This window comes from Sycon ciliatum, chromosome 3, assembly GCF_964019385.1.
Source record: "Sycon ciliatum chromosome 3, ocSycCili1.1, whole genome shotgun sequence".
Classification (NCBI taxonomy): Eukaryota; Metazoa; Porifera; class Calcarea; order Leucosolenida; family Sycettidae; genus Sycon; species Sycon ciliatum.
In genome coordinates, this window is record NC_088645.1 from 19906876 (window position 1) to 19930867 (window position 23992).

At 47.0% G+C, this 23992-nt stretch overlaps 3 protein-coding genes and 1 long non-coding RNA gene across 4 annotated transcripts; 1 reads left to right on the forward strand and 3 right to left on the reverse strand.

Annotated features, from left to right (window-relative positions):
* Window positions 1–978: 978 nt before the first annotated feature.
* LOC135811680 (transgelin-3-like) lies at window positions 979–4912 on the reverse strand. The gene is made up of 3 exons (XM_065324914.1): window positions 4279–4912; window positions 2230–2397; window positions 979–1770 (listed from the first exon to the last, which is right to left on the reverse strand). Exons 1-3 carry the CDS (start codon window positions 4465–4467, stop codon window positions 1501–1503), a joined length of 627 nt encoding a protein of 208 aa, XP_065180986.1. The 5' UTR covers window positions 4468–4912; the 3' UTR covers window positions 979–1500.
* A 930-nt stretch (window positions 4913–5842) lies between these two features.
* Window positions 5843–8341, forward strand: LOC135811681 (uncharacterized). The gene is made up of 2 exons (XM_065324915.1): window positions 5843–6062; window positions 6293–8341. The coding sequence occupies exons 1-2, from the start codon at window positions 5890–5892 to the stop codon at window positions 8253–8255; spliced, it is 2136 nt and encodes a 711-aa protein (XP_065180987.1). The 5' UTR covers window positions 5843–5889; the 3' UTR covers window positions 8256–8341.
* A 1030-nt stretch (window positions 8342–9371) lies between these two features.
* On the reverse strand, window positions 9372–10103 carry LOC135812911 (uncharacterized). The gene has a single exon (XM_065326130.1). The coding sequence runs from the start codon at window positions 10101–10103 to the stop codon at window positions 9372–9374; it is 732 nt and encodes a 243-aa protein (XP_065182202.1).
* A 7000-nt stretch (window positions 10104–17103) lies between these two features.
* On the reverse strand, window positions 17104–22101 carry LOC135812552 (uncharacterized). Its single transcript, XR_010552847.1, has 3 exons — window positions 21242–22101; window positions 18216–18315; window positions 17104–17920 (listed from the first exon to the last, which is right to left on the reverse strand). It is a non-coding gene; the product is annotated as an uncharacterized LOC135812552 (long non-coding RNA).
* Between the last annotated feature and the right edge of the window lie 1891 nt (window positions 22102–23992).

Below are 23992 nucleotides of genomic sequence, written 5' to 3' on the forward strand. Positions count from 1 at the left end.
CTCTCTTTCTTTCTCTCTCTCTCTCTCTCTCTCTCTCTCTCTCTCTCTCTCTCTCTCTCTCTCTCTCTCTCTCTCTCTCTCTCTCTCTCTCTCTCTCTCTCTCTCTCTCTCTCTCTCTCTCTCTCTCTCTCTCTCTCTCTCTCTCTCTCTCTCTCTCTCTCTCTCTGTCTCTCTCTCTCTCTCTCTCTGTCTCTCTCTCTCTCTCTCTCTCTCTCTCTCTCTCTCTCTCTCTCTCTCTCTCTCTCTCTCTCTCTCTCTCTCTCTCTCTCTCTCTCTCTCTCTCTCTCTCTCTCTCTCTCTCTCTGTCTGTCTGTCTGTCTGTCTGTCTGTCTGTCTGTCTGTCTGTCTGTCTGTCTGTCTGTCTGTCTGTCTGTCTGTCTGTCTGTCTGTCTGTCTGTCTGTCTGTCTGTCTGTGTCTGTCTGTGTCTGTCTGTGTCTGTCTGTGTCTGTCTCTGTGTCTGTCTGTCTCTGTGTCTGTCTCTGTCTCTGTCTCTGTCTCTGTCTCTGTCTCTGTCTCTGTCTCTGTCTCTGTCTCTGTCTCTGTCTCTGTCTCTGTCTCTGTCTCTGTCTCTGTCTCTGTCTCTGTCTCTGTCTCTGTCTCTGTCTCTGTCTCTGTCTCTGTCTCTGTCTCTGTCTCTGTCTCTGTCTCTGTCTCTGTCTCTGTCTCTGTCTCTGTCTCTGTCTCTGTCTCTGTCTCTGTCTCTGTCTCTGTCTCTGTCTCTGTCTCTGTCTCTGTCTCTCTCTCTCTCTCTCTCTCTCTCTCTCTCTCTCTCTCTCTCTCTCTCTCTCTCTCTCTCTCTCTCTCTCTCTCCTCTCTCTCTCTCTCTCTCTCTCTCTCTCTCTCTCTCTCTCTCTCTCTATTTCTTTCTTTCTCTCTATTTCTCTCTCAACACGTTCACATGCAATGCACATGCATATGCAGTACCGGAAAGGTCACCATCACGTGATCGGTAGAACTCCGGCCCATCATTTACAATGTACATCAGTCTATGCGTCTTGCACCTCCATACGAAGTAAAGTGGGATACAACTGTACAGCACTTGTGGCGTTCCAGGCCACAGCACCAGTGAGAGAGGGGGGGGGGGGGGGGGGAAGAGAGAATGCACGCGGCAAAATGTTCATAATAGTATGTATGTACATTGTATTCTTGTTGAATCATTATAATTATTTTCAGTGTGAAGCATAGTCATATGATGGGTTGAAAGGAAATCAATCACTTCTATTCCCAGCCATACAGTCATGTACAATGTCATGTACATGTAGATAAGTACTTCTATGTACTTGGCGTCTCAGAGCTAATCTACGATCAGTTTGTACATACATGTACGTGAACATAGGTCACATGACTGTACATCTTCCATCTTGCACACAGGTCTAGAATAAATCAGTCTCATTCATTATCTTTTCAGACTGCATCTGCTCAAGCGGAATTTGTTGGTGCCGCTGATTGATTATTAGTGTTTGTACAATAGTTCATGGCATGCTGCGTTCCCGGGGTGTTTAGTCGGCGATGTGGCGACCAGTACCAGGTGCTCTCATACCAGCCTGTGATGCCAGTCCGTGCGAAGCAGCCGACTGCTTGGGCAAGACCGAGGCGGACTGGGCACGGATCTCGTCATCCGTGAAGCCTCTCTTGTTCTCCTGGGCCAGTGCTCCTCGTCCGCAGTACTCTGGTAGGTAATACTTGGACTTGCTGACCAGGCCCAGTGCATGCAGCATGGTGAGAACGTTCACAAACGGTCCCTTCACTCCCTCGTACAGGTCGCTTGTCTGCAGGTTCAGCAAAGCAAGAAGTCATAGCATCGTTAGTCATCATTAAGTCTATGTGCGGAGTACCATACTGGAAGTGACATATTAAAATAGCTTTGTCGTAGAAGACATACTGAAGGGAGGATTCAGCGTGCCTTTCTAAACTTCACCTACTGCGCCAACAGAAAGGCTGTTTACGCCTCCCGCTGGCGGGTTCGGAGGCAACAACATGGACTCATCTCACTGCGGTGCCATCCTCCAGAATACCCAACCAACAGCGAAGTGCACTGGGAAATCTTTCTGGAGCCTGCACAAAGGCCTTGTTCCTGTTGCACATGCAGATCTGCAAGACATTCGACGTCATACCAATTTCATTCATGACGGCATAATAATTATTGTCTTATACGGCTGGCCACTGTCATGCCTACAATGTTTTATCATCGCTGTTCCGGACTGTCGTGTTCATCGCAATGATCTTACCTGGAAAAGGTCATTCCTCTTCACACCGTAAGCCTCCGCCGTTTTCAGGAACTTGCCAATGTTGTCCATACAGAAGAAGGCAGATTGGTTCCTGCTACACTTGATCTGCGGAATGCCGTCTTCTGAATCGCCGACAGCGTTCATGACACGGCAGAGACGTGATCCGTCCTGTGCAAACACAAGAATGGATCAGCAGGCTCTTACACAATAGTACAATAACCTCCATAGGAAGAAGATGACGTTCACACGTAATACATGGCAGTCATGTACAAGTACATTCGCCTCCATGTATTTATAATCAGGAAGCGTCCTGGCCTCATTACAGACTTGCACACGTACGTACGAATGCTGAAAAACGTCACGCACCCACTGTGTCGACCACAGGTGCTCCAGGGCATACCTTCAACTTTTCAAGATTAGATTTTCGTTCTCCCTTTCTAACCTGAACTACACGAACGGCAGGGTGCGGTGTTTCGTCGGGGGATTCCCATTGTAATCTAACTCGATCACACACTCCCCTACACTCCGTCAGTGCAGTGCGCAGTGGAGCGACGAGGCCCTACTGTGTTCATGGTGTTGGCCTACAATACATCCATGGCATCATTCGTGTCTTTCCTCCAGAGGAGTGACGCCACACGGTACAGCTGTCTTAGTTTTATCTTGTGAGACCATTGAAAGAACTGCCTGGGTATGGGTGGCCACTTCAGTGCCCGCGCAAGTGGCTTGTTTCACGGTCTTTGGAGGCCATGCGAACTTATCTACATGACTGTACATGTTGGCCATACAGGTAGATCCACGTACTAGTGCCTGTAGTGTAAAGCTCTACTAGTATAGAATGTTTTTTGGAACTGCAATGTACAATCATGCACATGTACATGATTGTACATGTGCATGTAACTGCAATACTCCTTTAGTACTACACGTACACGTAGTATACGTTCTGCTGAAGCTCACACTTCATACTCATAGGGCTAGAGGCGTGAGTCTTAGCGCATGACAAAGCGCTTCCTGAGCAAGTAAAATATTACTTGGTGAAAAGAAGGAGTGAAAAATGTCCCTCTCATGCGATTAGCACTTTGCATGGTGTATGAATGACGCCTTGGTGTTACATGCAGTGAAGATGATAGTGGTATGACTGTGTTACCTGCATCACGTGACGAAACGATTTCATTCTACGCTTCGTCGCTAGACATCACTCAAGCTCCTTCAGTATTATGTATTCCTCTCGCACATTGATCAAAGACAGCGTTACTCTACGTGGCTGTGGCGTTAGTTGGGCAAAGTAACCTGCATTTCTTTTGCTGAGCCTAAAACTAAGACCCTTCATTGTACGCGTGTACACCATACTACATGCACACACCAAAGGTCACATTAAGATTCGATAAGATGATATGGAGCAGTATCTGGTAATCATCACTTGCTAGGCATGCATGTTTCTGACCGGCAGGGGTGACTCCGTGACCTAGTGCACAGCGATCAAGCTATCCACTTCTCTTCCTGTATGTCAATTACGATAATGGCGAGAGGACTGGCACGTATGGTACAGACTCTATCACTGCACTGCACATGTACATTTGGGTGAACTAAAGAGTAAAGTTCGGGTACATGTCCCTTGGATGAGGAGAGAAGCTCGCACACGAGAACTATGATAACGATAATAATATTATGTACATGTGGAGCTCTTTCTTGCCTGAGATGCTACTACGATTGGGAAGAAAATTAATGCTCTGAAAGAAATTGGCCAAGGTGCATGTAGCATTAGACATCTCCTCGACTTGGCTCTTTATGGCAGGCCGTTGATCACTATGCTATCTCCGTTCTCTAGCGCTCAGAAACGACGAGACTTACAATACACATCCTCACTCAGGCCACTGTTTCCTCAGGTCAGATTTATAATATTTATGTAGGTACCAGATCAGCGTGCTGGGAGAAAACATACATTAGTATACAATCATGTGTATCATTATGGTCTTATTGGACCTGGATAAGCGTCCATGATCAGCAAACATGTGGCGGGAAAGATTTTCACCAAAAAACTCTCAAGCCTACCTTCAAAAACTCATGGATGTCCTTCCAGTGGGCACTTTCACACACGTCCGCTTGATCGTCGAGCACAGCGTTAATCCAGTCAACGATGGCTTGTGGAACACCCTCCTCCTCCAGCTCGTCCAGCTTTGCCTCGAGCTTCTTCTCGATATCGGCAGCAAGACCAGATTTGGATGCACGGAAGTTCGACATGGTTTTGGTAGATTAAGGTCGAGAAAAACACACCTGTTTGCCTTTAGATAAGAAAGCAGAGTCTGACTAGTTCAGAAAGAGCGCTGCCTTTTTGTAGGCCCTGTGCTGCAAATTGACCTCGTGAACCACAAGCGGAAAATTGCGTGCGGCTTCGCTGCGACATCAGGCTCGGCAAAGCTGGGGCTAGGGCTGTCAATACACCAGTACAGCGCTAAGGGACAGTCCTATCTTGTTCGTTACCGTGGCGGCCATGTCGTTCCTTGCTCGTTGTGTCAGTCGTCTCGCCAATGACCCGTGGAAGATGCGGCTGCAGAGGCCCTGTACAATCAGGCCAGGACACTCCCGACGAGCATCGATAGATTGCGAACGCGATAAATAGGTTAGAAGGTGTGCGGTGCGCCCGATACCACCGGGAAGAAGAACAGGGTTCACAGCGAGGCGCGTGCCACAAGGTGTACAAATGGGGACAACGGAGCACGCGAATTCCCTGTACCTGCCAGTTGAGTACACGATACTGCATGCAATGCAGCGACGAAACGAAGTGTTGAGGTCTGCCACCACAGTCTGCCCACAGACAACAACCTCAGTAGCAATTGCACATGTTGTCACACAGACAAACAGTGTAGCGACAAAGAACAACTCTTTGTTGAGAGCGGAGTGCAGTGGAACAGTTGCACAAGGCACAATCGCGGGAGGTCCTTTTACAGAGATCGTTTCAACGACACACTGGGAAGGACAACTTGCACTTTAGCACTTTGCTTCACAATTACACAGTCTCACTAAGTGTTCTGAACTTCTGACACAATAATTCATGGTGTATGGGAGTTGAGGTCTTCTTGTGTGATCGGAAGAGGTTTTGCAGCTGCTTTTAGTATGAATAATGTCGCACTGCCTGGCCCCAAAAAGATGAAACTGCATGCACAAGAACGCTGTCACCTGTTTCATATTGAGAGCATTAGGAGTGTCCCATCAAAATCCACTTGAACTCGATTTATGCAACATGATTTGCTCTGACATGACTGCATACACGCCTGATGCCGTCAGTTGTCACACGGGGACGAACGCAGCATTGTTTACCCAGTGGGCGAACATATTTGACAGGGAGGTATTTGTATGTAGGAAGGCCATGACTTCGCAAGGCTCTATCTACATGATTGTACATATATGGCTCTTGTCTAGGCTATGCTTGTGGCACACACTAGTCACTAGTTAAGTTCGTCTATTAGTGGGCATCGCCCTAGTACTAGTAGTGCCAGTGCTTTCAGTATAGTGAGCGTCCACATAGGCCCATTGCGTAATGATGTCATGCGTACGCGACCAGCCTGGAAAGTGCCGAGTTGTGGGCAGAAGCAAATCTACATTTGTAGGCCGTGTCAGCTGCTTCTGCAAGGAACACTTTTCGTAGTATTTTGTTTATCGGAGATGGAGGCGCAGGCTGTGAAGCTCTCCGAGGACGATGTGCCTGGAGCATCGTTAGGTCGGAATCCTGATGGCTCTCAACGCTTGGCAAGTCAACTTTCCGTGAAAGAATTGAAGCGTTGGCTAGCTTGCCGTAATGCTCGTCGATCGGGAACGAAACCTGAATTGCTGAAAAGGTGAGATTTGTGCTGGGATTTTTCTTTAGACCTAATTGCAAGACGGTATGGTAATACATGTAGTGAGTAGAACCGGGAAGTAACATTGTTTGGGTTTTACGTCACTTCGCCTTTAGTTAGGAATTATCCCACATATCCTCCCATAATCATTATTTTCCTTTTTCGGTTGTCAATGTTTTCAATTTTGAAATTTATTTCGTTGTTTGGGTGTTGTTCTTTGTGTTCAACAGAGTTGAAGACTACATACGTGGTGGCTTGGCACATGAAATTGTTGACCCTGATGGTGGTGTAAACATTGCTGCTAAAGCTGAGCGTCTGAAGTCCGCAGGTGTCGTGCACCCCAATCTAAGAAGTGTCCCCCCGTTCCCCACCGAGGGATGGAAGGATAATCTAAGTCAGCTGCCATCATTCTCATTCCGAACCCTGTATGTGCATTTCACAGAGCGGACGGTCCAGGAAGTCATCAGTGGGCACGAGATTGCAAGAGGTGACGACACTGCTGCTATTCCTGCTACTTCACATGCCAGTGATTCTGCTGATAGTGCTGTCGCTGCTGATAGTGCTGTCGCTGCTGATAGTGGTGTAGCTGCTGATAGTGCTGTCGCTGCTGATAGTGCTGTCGCTGCTGATAATGCTGCCGCTGCTGATAGTGCTCTCGCTGCTGAAGTTGATGACGAATGGGAGGATGATGATGGGGAGGATGACGAGGAGGTTGGTGATTCCGGCACAGCCAAGTACAGCTCGTTCCGTGGAATAGACAAAGGGTTCAGGTTCTTCAAGTCAGGCCACATCCAGAAGATCCAGTTCAATTCACTGCCTGTCTTTCCACAATTCTGTTTTGTCCGCTGCGTCGTCCTGCCCTCTTTCCGAAAGGACAGGAAATACAACGTTCGGATATGCTGCACTGCTGGCGGTGTGTCACATGTCCCTACGGTTCTCACTGCCTATTGCACATGCCCTGCTGGGTTAGCTGGTTCCTGTAACCACATAGCGGGCCTATTATATGCATTGGAGGACTTTGTAAGGCTTGGCCTGCGTGAAGAGGCAGCCAAAACGTGTACTGAGAAACTGATGGAATGGAATCAGCCCCGAGCAGCACGCGTCAAGGCCAGCAGAGTAACGGAAGTCCACCTGAAGAAGGACACGTATTCAGGCAGAGATCTTGTAGAAAAGAAAAAGAGCATCCCGTTTTATGACCCCAGGCCTACAAACCGCAGATTCGTCAATCCTGAGGCAGTTGCCAGGCTGCGTACTGACTTGGAGCGCGTTGAGGAGAAGGCTCTGGCAGAGGACAAATCGGGAAAGATCAAGATGTATGGCAGCTCATGTTGGCTAAAGCTACTTGAACCTTCTCCTGTCCCAAGCCCAGATGACTCGGAATGTGACGAGGGCAGCAGCAGTGAGTCAGACAGTGAGCGCCAGATGGGTGTACCAGAGTCTTCTTGTGAGGCGCCTGTGCCTATGGCTGCTATTAATCCGGAATCGCCTGCTGATTTTTATGAACACCGTGTTGCTGTGTCCAGTGCCCGTGCAGCTGAAATTGCAAGGGAGACGAAGGGACAGTCAACTAACCTCTCCTGGTACAACGAGCGGCGACTACGAGTGACTGCAACACTTGTTAAGAGTATTGCAAGCCGACGAAGTGATGATTTCTCCACCATCATCAACAGGAAATTGGCTCCACCGCAGCATCCTACAGCGGCTATGAAGTATGGCTTAGCGCATGAATGTGATGCTGTCAAAGCCTACATCACACGTGCACAGACTTCGGATGTTCCTGTTCTCGTCGAATCCTGTGGCCTTTTCATCCATCCAACCAAACCATGGCTTAGTGCTTCGCCTGATGGTCTAGTCATGGTCAATGGCAAACTGCAGCGTGTGGTGGAGATCAAGTGTCCTTTCACCATGCGGAATGGTATGTCGCTTCGTGAGTTTGCTGGACGGCGGACTTCATGCTTGACGGATGTTGATGGCAATTTGGTCCTCAAGCGAACGCACACCTACTACTACCAAGTTCAAACGCAGATGTATGTTTGCGATGTGGAGGCTGCCGACTTTGTCATATGGTTTCCAGATGGTCTGTTTGTGGAAACTGTCGCTGCTGATCATTCCCTTGTGAAGGAGTTTCTGCCCCGACTGGAGAAATTTTATTTCTCGCATTACCTTCCGGCCATTCATGCTGCTCTAATGTGATGTTGTTCTTAATGTCAACACTGGACTTCTTTCGAACTTTCTTTTCCTAGTTACTATTTTTTTTTACTAGAGCCACGTAAACCCGTCATGTGTGAGCCATGAATAAGGGGAGTGGTGGCGTGGTCTGGGATGCTCTGCCGACCTTGGGTCTCGGCTTCATCACAACCAGGCCAATAGCAGAGAGAGAGAGAGAGAGAGAGAGAGAGAGAGAGAGAGAGAGAGAGAGAGAGAGAGAGAGAGAGAGAGAGAGAGAGAGAGAGAAAGAGAGAGAGAGAGAGACAGAGACAGACAGACAGACAGACAGACAGACAGACAGACAGACAGACAGACAGACAGACAGACAGAGAGAGACAGAGAGAGACAGAGAGAGAGAGAGAGAGAGAGAGAGAGAGAGAGAGAGAGAGAGAGAGAGAGAGAGAGAGAGAGAGAGAGAGAGAGAGAGAGAGAGAGAGAGAGAGAGAGAGAGAGAGAGAGAGAGAGAGAGGGAGGGAGGGAGGGAGGGAGGGAGGGAGGGAGGGAGGGAGGGAGGGAGGGAGGGAGAGAGGAGAGAGAGGGAGGGAGAGAGAGAGAGAGACTTCACCATAGCACTATTCGAGAACTCACAATCTTCTTTCAAAGTTCTTGTTTTCCATTCAATCATAAAATACACTGTTAGTTCTCGTGGAGTACTCACAATCTTCTTTCAAAGTGATTGTTTTTCTATTCAATCATCAAAATTAATACACTGTACTCGTGGAGTACTGAACACGATTTGTAGGCGTCTGAGTACTGGCTGGGTAAGGGACTGGTTTAATGGATGTGCCAATAGGAAGCACTAGTAAAAGGAATGGCAGCTTAGAACACCGTAGGTGACGAAATACAATAATGATCAAATAATAGGGTGTGGGGTGGTGCCAAAACCAGAAAGAACAGAGTAATGGCAACGCTCTCAACGCAGCAAATAGAAAGAATAATGCGCACAGCTGCACCTAAATAATACAGTTTCTGGGAACACCACCGTTTAGGTCTGTGATAATATAAAAATGTTCGCTTATTTACATAATTATGTACATTGTTCAACAGGACAGGGCGATTTATGAATGAAGGTGTGAAAATTGTATTGACATCGAGACCATATCAGGTAGCAACCAATGTGGGTTGGTAATTGCATAAAACACACGCTGAGAAGACAGCTTGCTCAAGAATATCAAATAAATTGTTGTCAATGACACCATCAAGAAGACGATATTGCTTGATGCGGTTGATGGCTCTTTCCACATGAATTCTTACAGCAGCGATGGACTTCGTTTCGACAACATCCTGGGGGAGCATTTGATATGCCTTGGTGTTAAATGGTGGAATATTCAGCCGGACACCGTATGGAGCAAGGAGGTCTTGGATGTTGAAGCCCTTGTCCGCCATGACTGAGTCACCATGGTCCATCAGTGAGATGAAGCCCGAGTCAATGACTATATCCCTGTCCGAGATTGACCCCTCATACAACGTGGAGACAAAGCTGATAGTTCCGTTAGGAGTGATTCCAATGAGGGACTTGCACGTGGTGTGATTTTTGTAAGCGGAGAATGCTGCATTGTTGGTGGACAGACGGGACGGCCGCTCGATGAAAAACTCAGTGCAGTCAATAATGACTCTAGTAGTGGGGTAGTATATCTTGAAAGATTTGGGCATGTCTTTGTCGATACGCCGACGAGACGGGAACACCAGCAATTCTTTAAAGGTCACATACATCAAATTCACCCATGACGTGAAGTACCTTGACAGGGTTGAACTGTCCACCTTGAATCGATCTGCCAGATCGTCCAACACGAGTCCTTGCCGTAACCTGACACATACAAAGAAGAATTGCATCTCCAGGCTGAGTTTAGGCAATGGACCATTCTTTCTCCCGAGTCGCTCACCATCAAGCTTCGTCCTCGATCCTTTCCAAGCTCACATCTCAGCAGCGTCTGACTCCAGATAGCGAAAACATGCCATAAACATGTCAAATGACGTGAAGCCGGTGTAGAGCTTCACCATGTGGGCCTTCTCAGAGAACCTACGGATGTCAAATTTGTGCAGGACCAGGCTTTCCTTTGTCTGCCTGAGCTCCTCTTCCAATGTCTTTTGCTCTTTCCACAGTTTGGAGCAAAGACCCACACTCACATCCCGAGACGACTTAGCGGACTGCAGTTCTAAGTCAAGCTTCTCATTTTTCAAGTTCAATTCTGCTACTTGTTGCCTGAGTCTCTCCAACTCATCCACTGAGTCGTCTTGGTGGCTGCCCTCACCGTCATCCACAACCATTGCCTGAGCATCTTCGTCACTCGAACTGGAGTCTGACGTAACCGGCTTCAAGAACACCCGCTTAGCTGGTGGTTTTCGCGAAGGGCCCTGTGTCGCTGATTTATGGAACGAGAAGACGGTAGGTACTGTTCCAGGTACCAAGCGCGGTCGAGGCTTGCCACCCTTTCCCTCCTTTTGTCTTCGTTTCAAAGCACGATCACTCACAACACGATAGTCACTTTCTTGGAAGTGTAGTCCGCAAACTTTTGTTGTTTTCGGCTTCACCTTGAAGTGCTTCCCTTCATCACGACGAATGGCATGTAGCCAAGCAGACTTCAAAGCACGATCGGTTGGAAAGTCATGGAACTTTGGTGAATTTGGTTTTCCATACTCAGATTTGCACAACGGAACACAACAGTAGCTACCAGTGACTCTAGGCTTGTCACCATCGTCTCCTGACAGAGAAGAATCGCTGCTGCCATCGGGATCAAACCCAGTCGCCGCCATCACATACGGTACTACATGTACAATGTACAAAACTGAACTAAAGACACGAACAAGAAAAAAAGCACTGCACCAAACAATCAAAATAAATTTTTACAAACTCTTTGGCAAGGAAGAGGTTGCGGGCAAAGACTTTTGCCCACAACTCGGCACTTTGCCACGGCACGCGATTACATCATCTCTCCCAAATATAGGATTACGCAATGAGCTTATGTCGTAGCGAGCGACGCCTCTCTTCCACGAAATGCTCGGCCGTCAAGCTGTCAAACGGACCGGGTCTCACCGGTATCTCACATCGAGCTACCTCCCCGCTCGCATAACTATCCGCCTTAATCTACAGTCAGTAATGATTGCTTCACCTAACGCTAGAGTGATCATTGATTAGCAGGTATTGTACTGCACTTTTCGTGCAGTCGAACTGGTAGTGTACGAATCCAACCCGCTCATACGTGTACGTGTTTGCTGTAAACACCTCTCCCCCGACCTTACCACTGCCTCCACGACCATGGCATTGAGTCAGGACGATGATTGATGGTGGCGACGACGACAACGACGACAACCACCACCATAACTACAATGTACATGTACATACACGTAATCCCAAGTTATCTACCCCCCCCCCGCGTATTTTCTGTAACCTTTTGTTTTTGTGGAGCGCTTGGGTTGCAATGAAGCCGAGACCCTATGGATGGTCAAGCTGCCCCTGCCTCTCCCCCACTCCTGCCATTCCATTATGTCTCATCGCTGCCTTGCTGCTTTGTGCCGTCAAATGGTGTGTGTTTTTTATAAAACAAAAACAAAAAGCAAAAACATGTACCGGTATCCTTACAGATTTAAGAACGGGTGCAGTGCGCCAGTCCATCTTACGCTTCAAGATGATGGGCAATACAACTGCACCCGAAAATTTGGTAAACCTAAATCGCTACAGTAGATACGTGCATACCAGTACATGTACCATGTACCATGTTTTCGTATTTGAGGGCAGGTAATGAGTAAATGGCTGCAATGGAGTTTGAGAATCCTTAGAACTGTGCACCTTTGACGGCTTTGTAGGGCAAGACGAGGGCCATGGGTTCTCCACGTGCGCGTTGCGTCTATTTCAACACTAGTCTTCTAGAACACCTGAAACGAGGTTTCTGCTGAATCAATTACCGGTAAAAGAAATGGACCAGTTAATGGCTGTCACTGTTTTTTTTTACATCTTTGGGGCAAACCCAGTCTTCACAGTTCACTAAGAAAGTGGTGGAAATCACGCAACTGCATCGTAAAGAAACCCAGTCTTGCTGTATTACCCCCCCCCCCCCCAGGAACTGTTGGCAACGAATCACACCTCTTTACTATGGCAACCAACGTGTGATGTGTTACTTCGATGCAAACATGGACACGAACAGAGATCTCCGGCGACTCTAGTCTCACCCATGTACCATGATGTACGTTAGGTCGTTGTCGTAAGTGTACAATAATCATCATGTACATGTACATGTAGCTAAAACTAGTAATACTAATAGTAATAGTCACTACTTCATGGCACTAGTCTACCATGCATGGTCTACCACTGGCACTAGCGTGCAGAGATCACTCATTCACTGCCTTGTGTCACAGCCTCGCTCCTTTGAGAATAACTTACAGGTGTACATGACTGTACAGCACTCAGCATCTTGCGAGTACAGTTCGTAGTACTGCTGGTCTTTTGTGAAGTAGGTTGTGGGCATGCAGGAAAAGCAAGTCTTTGTTTTGGGCTAAACATACTGGAGCGAGTCATTTTCGTCTTGCCACGGCTCGTATTTCCAGTTTTCAGCACACTGAGTTTGAAAATTTAGTGCACTAGCTTACTTGCTGGTAGCCTGTCTATTTCACTCGTACTCACAGCCCAGAATTTGCCATACCCGTACCCTGGTTGCCGAGCTGTAGGCTGCACCGCTTCGCGACGGTTTCTCCTGCCAGTGTTGTCAATAATTTGTACATCCGTTGCATTCGGAGGAAACGAAAATATGAGGTGTTCTGGTGGACTACCACTACAGCCCAGCCGGAGGAAACGCTACCACCCATGGCTATTGGGCTGATGCCAGTGATGGGGATCAGTCCAGGAATGGGTAGGCTCAGTGATTGACCTCCAGATGCCGTTTCGATTTACACAATGTGTCTTAGTAACCAGAATGGAGTAACACTACGTAGGACTTGGATACCAGTTACGTCATCCAGTAGTACCGGTACATGTATGCCGAAGTATTCAGGCGGATACTTTGCATCCCACCTGAATTCACTCATTTATATCGTGTACATTGCTGCCCAGCGCCATCCCAGATGCCCATTCGTTCCTGACCTGTCAAACCAGGAGGGGAGGTAAGCAAAACTAGCATAGGGCAGTTAAAATCTAAAAAATCAAGCTATAATTATAGTACACATCCTACAAAAAGTACGCACATGTACATGTAACTCCCAAGAGCATGTAACTCTACACAAGGGTCTTTGGACAGCATATCTGGGATATTGCATGGGGATGATCTACATGTAGGACACAGATGGCTATTGTGTGAGTACTTGTGTCATAATTGATCCACTACAGTTTGGAGCTTGAGCTTCAACATGCATTCTTCCACAGGCACAACATTCTGTGTACACTACTTCCCATATACAGACATTGCCTTCCAAATCACTTGTGTGTCCGCCTGAAATCTCTGCATCTAAGGGCGCGTTTGGTTGGTACGACCTAGAACAGGATTCACCAGAACAGCGCGTTTGGTTGAGACTGCACCTGTTCTGGGTCGGCCAGAACATGTTCTGCTTGCTCCGGCCTTGAGGCCGGAGCTCCGGCCTTGAGGCCGGAGCAAACCGAGCAGTTTCACTTTTTCACAGTGAAACCTGGCGGGAACGTCGATTTTGGTCCCAGATGATCACGTGTGTACGCTTTTGGGTTGGATTCGTTGTACCGTACAAAGTGACCATGGTGACCCATACACATTTTGCAGAATGCACCAAGTTTGGCACATTTTTCATAAAAATGTGCTCTGTTTCTGGAGTACCGTTTGGTGGGCATGAGGCTGCTCCATGTGCACCAGCTGTTCGATCTTGTTCTAGATCGTACCAACCAAACGCACCCTTAGCCACAGCTGCCATCACTATGGGAAGAAAAAGAAGCATGCCAAGAAAGATTAGTGTACCGTGTGGGGCATTCATAGCTCCGGGAAATTTCAGAATTTCATGCCCTGTGTGTGTGTGTGAGTGGGAGGGGGCGTGGGGGTATGTGTAATGGGGTCCGCAAAAAAAAATAGTACATGCAATTATCACTCAGTTCTCGTGCATTCCCAATTTGTTCCTAGAAAGCAATGGAGAAGTAAAGATAAAATAAAATAATACCCTGGAATAAATCCACTCATCTTGTGTGAGTCATCAACATGATCGTGGCAGATGTCCAGGGGGCGTGCACGCAGGCGTTTTCTGCACGGCGTCGGCGACAATTGTCTTGGAAAGTGCTTGCTTACCACAATGTGTCAAGTCAAGTCTGCGGAAAAAGAGCGAGCTCCAGTGTGGTGAAAACAGTGTCTGTTCTAGGATTTCAAACCACCCGGGAATGCTTGTGCCTGGCACAACTCTTACAACCGGGTCAGAGCCGGGTACATTCAAGTGTGGCTACTGCACGTACACCAGGGAGTTGTAAATATTTTACGACTCCCTGATGTAGACTGTATTCCCAACCGGGTCACAGGTGACCCGGTGTTCTTTTCCAAACGGGTCCAAGTATCCCCCCCCCCCCCCCCAACAGGGTTGCTGACCAGGCTGACCCGGCTCTGGAGCTGACACTGTAGAAAACACATTCCTAATTATTAGTAGGGCAATAAGGGATGAGTGGCTGATAGCAGCGGTCATTGAACACCAGCAAAGTCGAAACACTTTTAAATTACACTTTCAACTCTTATAGTGCCCATTCATATGCCGTATAAAAATAATGTGATTTTTTCATTCCCTCAACTAGTGACTATGTTATTGTTTTTCCTGTGTGGAATTATTATGTTGCGCGTGTAGATCCTGATAAGGAGGCTTCAACCAGACATCCAGGACCGATGGCATTGCTGATCTGGTGTGCTAAGGATACAAGGACTACGCAGCCTCTACAGCCCAACGCTACTAAATACGTTCCATCGTCAACTGGAAACCAAGTAATCTGCCGATCGTCTTTGGAAGGCATGGAACCGGTACAGTATCTCCCCAATTATAAGTCACACTCGATTATATGTCGCACCCCCATTTTCAGGTTTCAGCAATATTTTTTCGACATGATCACTTCAGTAGTAAGTCATGCTCGATTGTAAGTCGCACCCCCTTTCTCACCCTTGAATTTTGGTGTAAAAAGGTGCGACCTATATTCGGGGAAATACGGTATATGCCCAACCCTGGAGACTGGGAGTGAACATTTGCCATAAGGCATTCAAAAGGTTAGTATAAACAGTAGCGGGTTATTCCACAAATAACCGATGGATGGAAGTTTCTCCCACTGGGGATGTAAAGGAAGACTAAAGGAATGGTAGCTAACAGTAAGTCAGCACATTTGGTGCGATTTAGACACCAGCCGTGACCTCCCCCGCCCCATGCATACTCTGCACATAAGCCATCCTGGAATATCCTGGCACTCAGCTGATCTCTGTTCAACAGCACAGGTTTTCTTGTCTGATTTAGTACACTGTTTTTTTACCCTTGTAGTCTATTTATTATTATTATTATTATTAAAAGCATGTCCGCGTAGGTGGCGGGGGTGCCACTTTCGCTTATGCCATTCAGGATTGATGTCTGAAGAGTAATACGATACAATAAAATGACAGAAGTGACGTCAACAAAAGCCGTTAGCAACAACACCAATATGACTAATGGAAAACTTCATCCAAAGTATAAAATAAAATAGAATATGCATACAACATGTCTGGTCAGTCCTGTTAGGTGGGGCGGGCTCCACGCCATGCCTGTCGGTCCGCTGCCATTGTGCGGACTGCGTCAACGTCTATACTACCGTAAAGTCTTGTATAAAAGCCGCACTTGAATAGAAGCCGCAATTTTGGGCCCATCAAACCACACATAAGCCTGGTTTTAGTGTTGACATACATAGAAATACCTCTCTTGTATAGAAGCCTGTCTCATATAGAAACCTGCAAAATTTCACCAAGAAAGTCATAGAAGCCGCGGCTTTTATACAAGACTTTACAGTATGCGTTGTGTCTTACGGGTCATGATACATCTATCATGCACACCGAGGACTTTCAATGGCTGACCGTCGTATGCCCCGAAGACTAGCTGTCAGTATGCTTCAAACTTAGCCTCCTACAATGCTGATAAACAATCCAATTTCGCAGACCTAACAGAGGTGTAATCTAGGAGGTATCTCCTGGTCAAAATTCATAGCTTTGCAGATCCTGCGCATACACATTAATTTTGGTATAATCATGCGGAACTGTCCATAGAGCCACTCCAAAGTTTCTTACTATGATGCAATCATCAATCGCAGTCGTACAAATATAGTTCACTGATTTTCATATCCTTCCTACACTCTATACATGTGATTTTACCCGTAACCAACCACTGGGCGAGTTTATCCATCGTTCATTTCATGCAGTCAGTCATCCAGTTTCTTATATTATTTATGTTCGCAATAAAATCTTGATTTATTGCAAAGGCCTACATGCAAGGTAAGTATGTGTGCGTGTGGTGTGTGTGTGTGTGTGTGTGTGTGTGTGTGTGTGTGTGTGTGTGTACATGTCACAGAGGTATGGCGAGCCCATAAGTGGGATCATAATTATCCAGAGTTTTTGGATTTCAGGGGGTGGGTGTTGGTGGGTTGAATAGCCAGTCATCTTTCCAAGATTAATTTTGAATCTCTCTTCTCTCTCCTCGGGAGACCCACATGACCTGGTTTGGCCAGTGAACGAGTACAAGTGTGTGTGTGTGTGTGTGTGTGTGTGTGTGTGCATGCGTGAGTGTGTGTACTTCATACATGAGTTTGGGCCATGCATAGGTATACTTGGCATAATCTGATTGGGGTAACACATATTGAGCCTTGCAGCACATTTCACATCCCAGTGTTTAGCAGGTCTAGGACTCCACAACCAGAGCATGATTGAGCTACGAGATTGGGTTCCAGTCAACCACTTTGGTGTGATTTGTGGCATGTTTAATTGTTGGATATGCATTGGACAACATAATGGATTTGTCATGTCTATTTCCTGACGAGTATCATGAACGGGAGGGATAAATTGGGTTAGGCTATGTGACATAATCCTCTGCATCAAAGAACACCATGGTATTAAAACAGCAAAGGTTAGTCAGAGTGAGTTGTCTGTATACCCTGGAACGCCACCACCCTCAACGATGAAGACGCAGGCGAGCGGTGGTGATGATGCAACGGAAAGCACTCATTCACGTTTTGCCTATGAAAATCCCCAATGCCTCTTGCATTTAAAATGCATATACATACTCTGTTGCAGTCATAAGGTTGAGGGAGTTGAAAATGGGAAAAGCCTGAAACAATTGACTGTCACCACCAGGACTCGAACCAGGGCACCTCGTTAAAATGGCCAGCTACTGGTATAGTTTTATCAATAAAGTATTCTTGGTTGCATATAAAATCAATATGAATACATTCAATACCAAGTCCGAAGCGGCAAGTCAATAGCATCTGGAGTGGGATGGAAGTGATGCGAATTTCCACACCACAACTAGCACTTCGTGATAGGCTAGGGTAGTTTAGGCGGTGCTTCGGCGTGAACAACAGACACGGGTAGGCAGCTATAAATTCAATATTTCCCTAGGGGATGGTGGTCGGGGCTAGGGATGGCTATTATATAGAAAATTTTGCTTTTTTTCAAGTCTCCTTGCTGCTGGCTGCTTGCAGCCTTCTTCTTGCCCTCTGCTACCTGCAAAGAAAAAACAAACACAAAGAAACATACAAACACGTTAGGAAGCTAATGGCTGCCACTCTGCCAGAGATAGATGAGAGAGAGAGAGAAAGAGAGAGAGAGCGAGCGAGAGAGATAGAGATAGATAGAGACAGGCACAGAGAGAGAGAGGGAGAGAGGGAGAGAGAGGGAGAGAGAGAGAGAGAGAGAGAGAGAGAGAGAGAGAGATAGAGACAGACAGAGAGAGAGAGAGAGATAGAGAGAGATGCATAAGAAAAATGATCAAGATATGGACAAATACGTATTTCCTCACCATACTTTCCACGTCGGGTTGTTTAGACTTCTGGACAAGGGATTTACACACCAGTTTTTCTTCACCAGTCTGTTGACCCATGTGCGTCAAGCACTTGATACTGGATGGAATCAAAGAGAAGTAGACACAGTGCAAATCGAGCAAATCCCTAATGCCGCACTGCCCTCCACTTTCAGTGCAGTTGATGCCATCTTTATGATACAATGATAAGTGCACAAATATGTTCTGATGTATCCCAGACCTGTGATGGTCACATAACCAACTGAACCAATTATACAATGTGCCAAACCACACGTGTAACGGGTTGACACTTTTGTATGAACATCGGATACTCTAATTTCAGAAATTTTCGGTGCTTAATATTCTCGGTATGAGGGCAACAGGCTAGGTTAGGTGAATAGAAATTTTCGGTACAGAGAAGCAGTTCCCTATTGTATTATGTGTGTTAGTGTTTGTTCGGTGTATCGAAATTTTGGGTGTGAAATAGATGCACCGAAAGTACCTTAATTTAAGTACAACGAAAATTTGTGAAATTACAGTATTCTCACTAGTGCTGGCTGCGTGCCTACTGTGATCATTGTATACTTAAACGTCATCAACTTGAAATTCTTTATGCATGATTTTCATACCCTTTCGGAGGTGGGGGGTATTATGCTCAATCAGCTCTGCTTAGTTTGGTATTCTTTCTGGTTAGCGGCAAAGTTACTTGCCCTAGTGCAAAACTCGCTGTATATCTCGTACTTAGAGCTCTCTGACTTTTATGCTGTAAAAGTAGGCCTGAGTTGGGTAGCATTTTCTTCTGGTATCGGGTAGCACGGGTACCCTATCGGGTAATGTTTCCATGGTAACACCACAATGCACCGCTTCCCTTACACACTGGGTAGACATGCAGAGTTTTACATGAATTTGTACACATGCACTGTAGATGGTGTCATCTGCGACTTCAGGTTTTCGGGTACTATTCTGTACCCGTCTGCCCGAGGTCCTCATGGGTAGCACAGGTCCCCGACTACCCGTGCACACCACTAGTTAAAAGCTTGTTTAAAAGATTTTCTTTGTTGAACACTGGACTTCATTGCAATCTGTTTGGCCAGCACAAAACTGACAAGTGGAATATGGGAGTTGAATGTCGACAATTTTCCGAGAGACGTTACAATGCAGCCAGTCTGTGGAGAACACTTCAGTCTTTTGAACCTTTCAGAGCAGGCGACTGAACTAGCAAACACTAAACTAGCAAAAGGGGGCCTTGAACAGGTCGAATTTTCGGCACTGTGCTTGACCTCGATCCTGCTTTGCGCCATACCACGACTAATAATGATCAGGGCACAATCAATCGTCACTCCGGTTTTCACATGGGTTTCGCCATCATACAGTAAAACCTGTGACTAACGACCACCCGTTGGGGCTAGAGAAAGCGGTCTTTAGTGGCAGGTGGTCCTTAGTCAGAGGTTTGCACCGCACAACCATAACTATGTGAATGTGAGACTGTCTGTGCCTGGCGCAGTGGTCGGTTGTACCAGGCTGGTCGCTAGTCACAGTGGTCTCTGGTTACAGGTTTAAGTGTACTTCGTTCCATGAAGAGTACATAAACATTCAGGAGGGAGTAGAAAATTGAAAAGACCGTATATAAAATCTTTTCGATTTCAAACCTTGGGGAAAAGACAAACATGACTAGAAGCCCCATTTGAAGTCCTATTTTCAGCATCACTTTACTTTCTGGAGTATAAGCTGCACCCAGAATATTTATTGACTACGGAATACAAATATCTACGCTGTTTTTCACGGCTCATTTGACCATTGTAGTATAAGTAGAAGTCTTTTCTTGAGTGAATTGCTAGTGTTTTACGTGTGGCTTATACTCCGATACTACGGTGTGTTTGGTATCACACTAACTGGACTGAGACCAACTCGTTGATGCCATGATGAGTAGACGCCTGCAAACTCATCACAAAGCCTGGTTTTCGCGGTCCAACGACGGGACTCTAACCCCCCCCCTCCCCCCACACACTTCTGGCAGTGTCGTTTAACGGCTTTCTCATGGTCCTAATCTCTCTAACCACCGTCTAGTGTGCGCCGGCCATAAGCTGGAGCTTGCCCACCTTCCCCGAACCTGTAAGCCTCCCCCACCGTGGAGCCATCACATCTGCTACTACTACTACTACTACTACACTACTTGTTGTCACTGTCGTGCTGTTGCGTGACCTGGATAGGCTGCCGACCACAGAGCCGCAGCCCCCCCCCCCCGTCACACGCACACACACACACACACACACACACACACACACACACACACACACACACACACACACACACACACATGCAAACACACACACAATAACATGGCTACTAGCCAACAAGACTTTTGCACCTGATCACTGCTCGTCTTTGCCTCATTGCCCCATCTGAAGCTTTTCTCTCTTTTTGCTCTCCGACTTTGCTGCTGACCCACGCACACCTGTCGTGTTAATTCACCTCCGACGAAGATGAAGTTTATGTCATGCATTGCTTGCTCTATTGCCGCGCTGAACTTTGTTCTGGTTCATTTATTTCACTATTTGGCCCATGTTTTCAATATCGTCAGGTTTTGTTTGGCAGTTATTATCTATACACATTATATTATAATATTTCCTTAGTCTTTTTTTTTCTTCGTTCTCTGCGCTCCGCTTGCTCTCTGGCGAGGGAGTAATGTTGCGACCTCTCTGCATGACGTTAGTCTCCCTCACTAGCCCAGCCTTGCATTCATGCGCAAGAAACATTTTTTCCTTTTTGCTCTGAATAAAACAAAAACAGTAAGACCAAGTTGCCCTCTTCCCTGGAGTTGTAATTTATTAGGTCCCAGGATGGTACGTCCCGGGAATCATTTGTCTCCACTTGAGAAGATCAGACCTCTGCCGCCTTGGGGGCCTAAACTGGTGCCGCCCCCCGCCCCCCCCCCCCCCCCCGTAATCTCTCTATTGACGCTATCCACATGTTGTATAAATCCGGAGGAAACAATTTGAGACAAAACACAAAGAGAATACTCTTACCAGGCCAGGGTGATGTCCACTTGGCTTCTATGAGTTCAATACTGCAGGCCACTAGGCTCTCAAGGTACTAGTAATCTCTGCTCATCGCCCCATCACTCATCCGTAGATCTACGTCTGAATCTCATAAAATAGCGTTGGGCATATCTCATTTATAAAGTATGTGCCGTTCCATCGGTTGAGTCAAGCAGTAGCGAAGGTGCTGGCCGTCAGCTGTGTGCGGAGTGTTCGTTGTCCGGCATCCGGCTGGTCGGGGGACTGCGCGACAAATTTCGACAATCCACACACAGTACAAGCCCACACTCGCTATGTCTTCTTGGACTTCGCTCACCGAACCACCAAGCTCTAAGAATGCGACACAGCGAATACGAGTCGACACATGCATTTTTCTCTTCTCTTAGCGATGGAAATCAGCATGATTGTCTTCATTGAAGGCTCAAGTCACGTTAGTTCCGCCGAGCATCGGGAACGCTTGCGAGGATAACGGATTCGGAGTATGGGCTATGGCAGTCTGAGAACGGCTCTCGGCCTTTCGAAATATCCAGCAAACTGAAGTTTCGCGTCTTCGTAACTAGTCGCGTTGTGCTTCGGCTGTATTTTGTGCACGCGAAGAAAAAGCACTGGCTGGCAGCTGAGTTCCTATTGCTCTGTTGAACCGGCCTCACGCGTCTGACATTCTTGCCTCTATTCTAAACATTATCATACTGCAGCACCTGTCCTGTGGCTGTAGCACATGACGCTCACCAGAATTGGAAAAAAACCCACATGAAAGTTATTCGACTACCACAAGTATCAGAACGAGGAAAAAAACTAGTCAAAGAAAGGACCAGGCACAACCGTCGCACAACGGTGCAAGGCTACAAGTACAAGGCGAGTCCTGCAGCCTTCAATCTTCATGTAGATCTAGACTACAGTGTTGCTCAATGAAATCCACTCGCTGCATTCATGCACGCGCCAGGCGTTGCGCAGCCCTAGACCTGCAAACTGCAAACACTGAGTGCGTTCGATTACACACTTGAATCGATTCTTGAATCCATTCGCATGCATTCAAGTCGTTCGATTTCATGTCATGAGCCCTGGAATCGATTCGGAATCCATTCCCTCTATTCACATGGGGTGATGTGAATAGCGCGAATCGATTCATGAATCGATTCGTGAATCGATTCGCGCGTGTAATCGAACGCACTCACTGGGCTGCGAACCGGTGCAAGGCGCAAGCTTGAGTGCCGCGACTGGATTCATTGAGCTGGACTGTAGTGTAGTGTAGATCTACTGACTGCATGAATGATCCCCTCGCCGGGCCCTCGGCCGCACAATATACCAGTTATCCTGATGTACAACTCGATGCAGACGAAGGCTGCGGGCGCGTTCGAATTGTCACTCTTTGACTTTTCTAGTTTCGTTTTTCTGAAGAGGTGGCTTATTGGCCTCTTCAGAAAACGTAACTCCTCGAAACTCCACAACCTCATCCGATGGGAGAGGTGGATTAGTTCCGAAGAGTTTAGAATAGCTACATCGAGGTGGTCGATCTGATCGGACGTCATTATCGCCATGACAATTCCACTGAAAAACTTTAGAACGATAGAAGCCCTTCTCTTGGGGCACTAATCTGTTCGAACAGATGATGAAGACAATTCGAACGCCCCCTTCATACACCTGCTGTTCTCCAATAGATCTACACCATCGGCATACATGTAGACGTTATGATTGTCACCCATCTACATCTAACTGCCTTGATAATGATGGTCATTTGTGCGCCGCTGCATGCGGGTTCCGGAATCGCTGCTGGGGCCCCTCTGCATCAAGCCATCAGCAATGACCTGATTCCAGTGCTGACTGGTCGTCCTCCGCCTGGCGAAAAGTTTGTGCAGCCTCTTTGCTTTGCCGTGCCTGGGCAGATTAGGCATCGGTGGATTGGGCATCGCAAGGCCATGGATGCTACCACAGCAGTGGGAGTTCTCCGTGATAATCACAGACAGCCTCGTTCGTCACATTGCGTGGGGAGAATTTGCTCTTGGCGATGCGACACCGATGATTAGTAGGACAGCACCAGCGAATTGTTCAGGGACAGATTCGACGCCTGCAGTCTGAGCAGCTCGACGCAATCATTCCCAACTCCGTTGACTACTTTAACAGAAGTACCAAAATTTCAACTACCCTAGAATTACTGGAGGCATCATAATGACTCCACTGGACTTAAAACATACCTGCTTGGAATTATTATCGGCAATATGTGTAGAAACAGAAGTCCTTGAGGTAAAAGGTACCTTTTAAAAGGAAGAACCAATGACAGGTGCACTATCTTGGTGACCAGCAGCTGGCATTGCGCGCAGCGAAAGGGCGACCTCTCGTCAGTTTACGGAAAAATAAAAGAGCATTTGCTTGCCATGCTCGTCCTGCAAACTCTACATTTCAGTCCATTACCCCGGAAATGGTTGCTGCTGGGCCAACTTGCTGGATGTTTCTCAGCCAGGTTGGTCATTCTTTGACTGCTGTGATAAATACATTTACGAGCGAAAGGAGAGCGTGGTGTCGGAACTCATAGCAAACGAATAATTTCCGATGGTCCGGAGACCATCTTCGTGATCAAACCTCAAGTAGCAGAGTAGTTCCCGGAAACTATTTTTAGGGATTTTACTTGATTATATGGCGTCCATTCCTATCCAGCCGAAGGGCCGTCGGCAGATTATCGCGGGTACAGAGGACGCCTCTTTCGTAAATTTGCGAAACCAATGCCATGATATTGGCTTCACT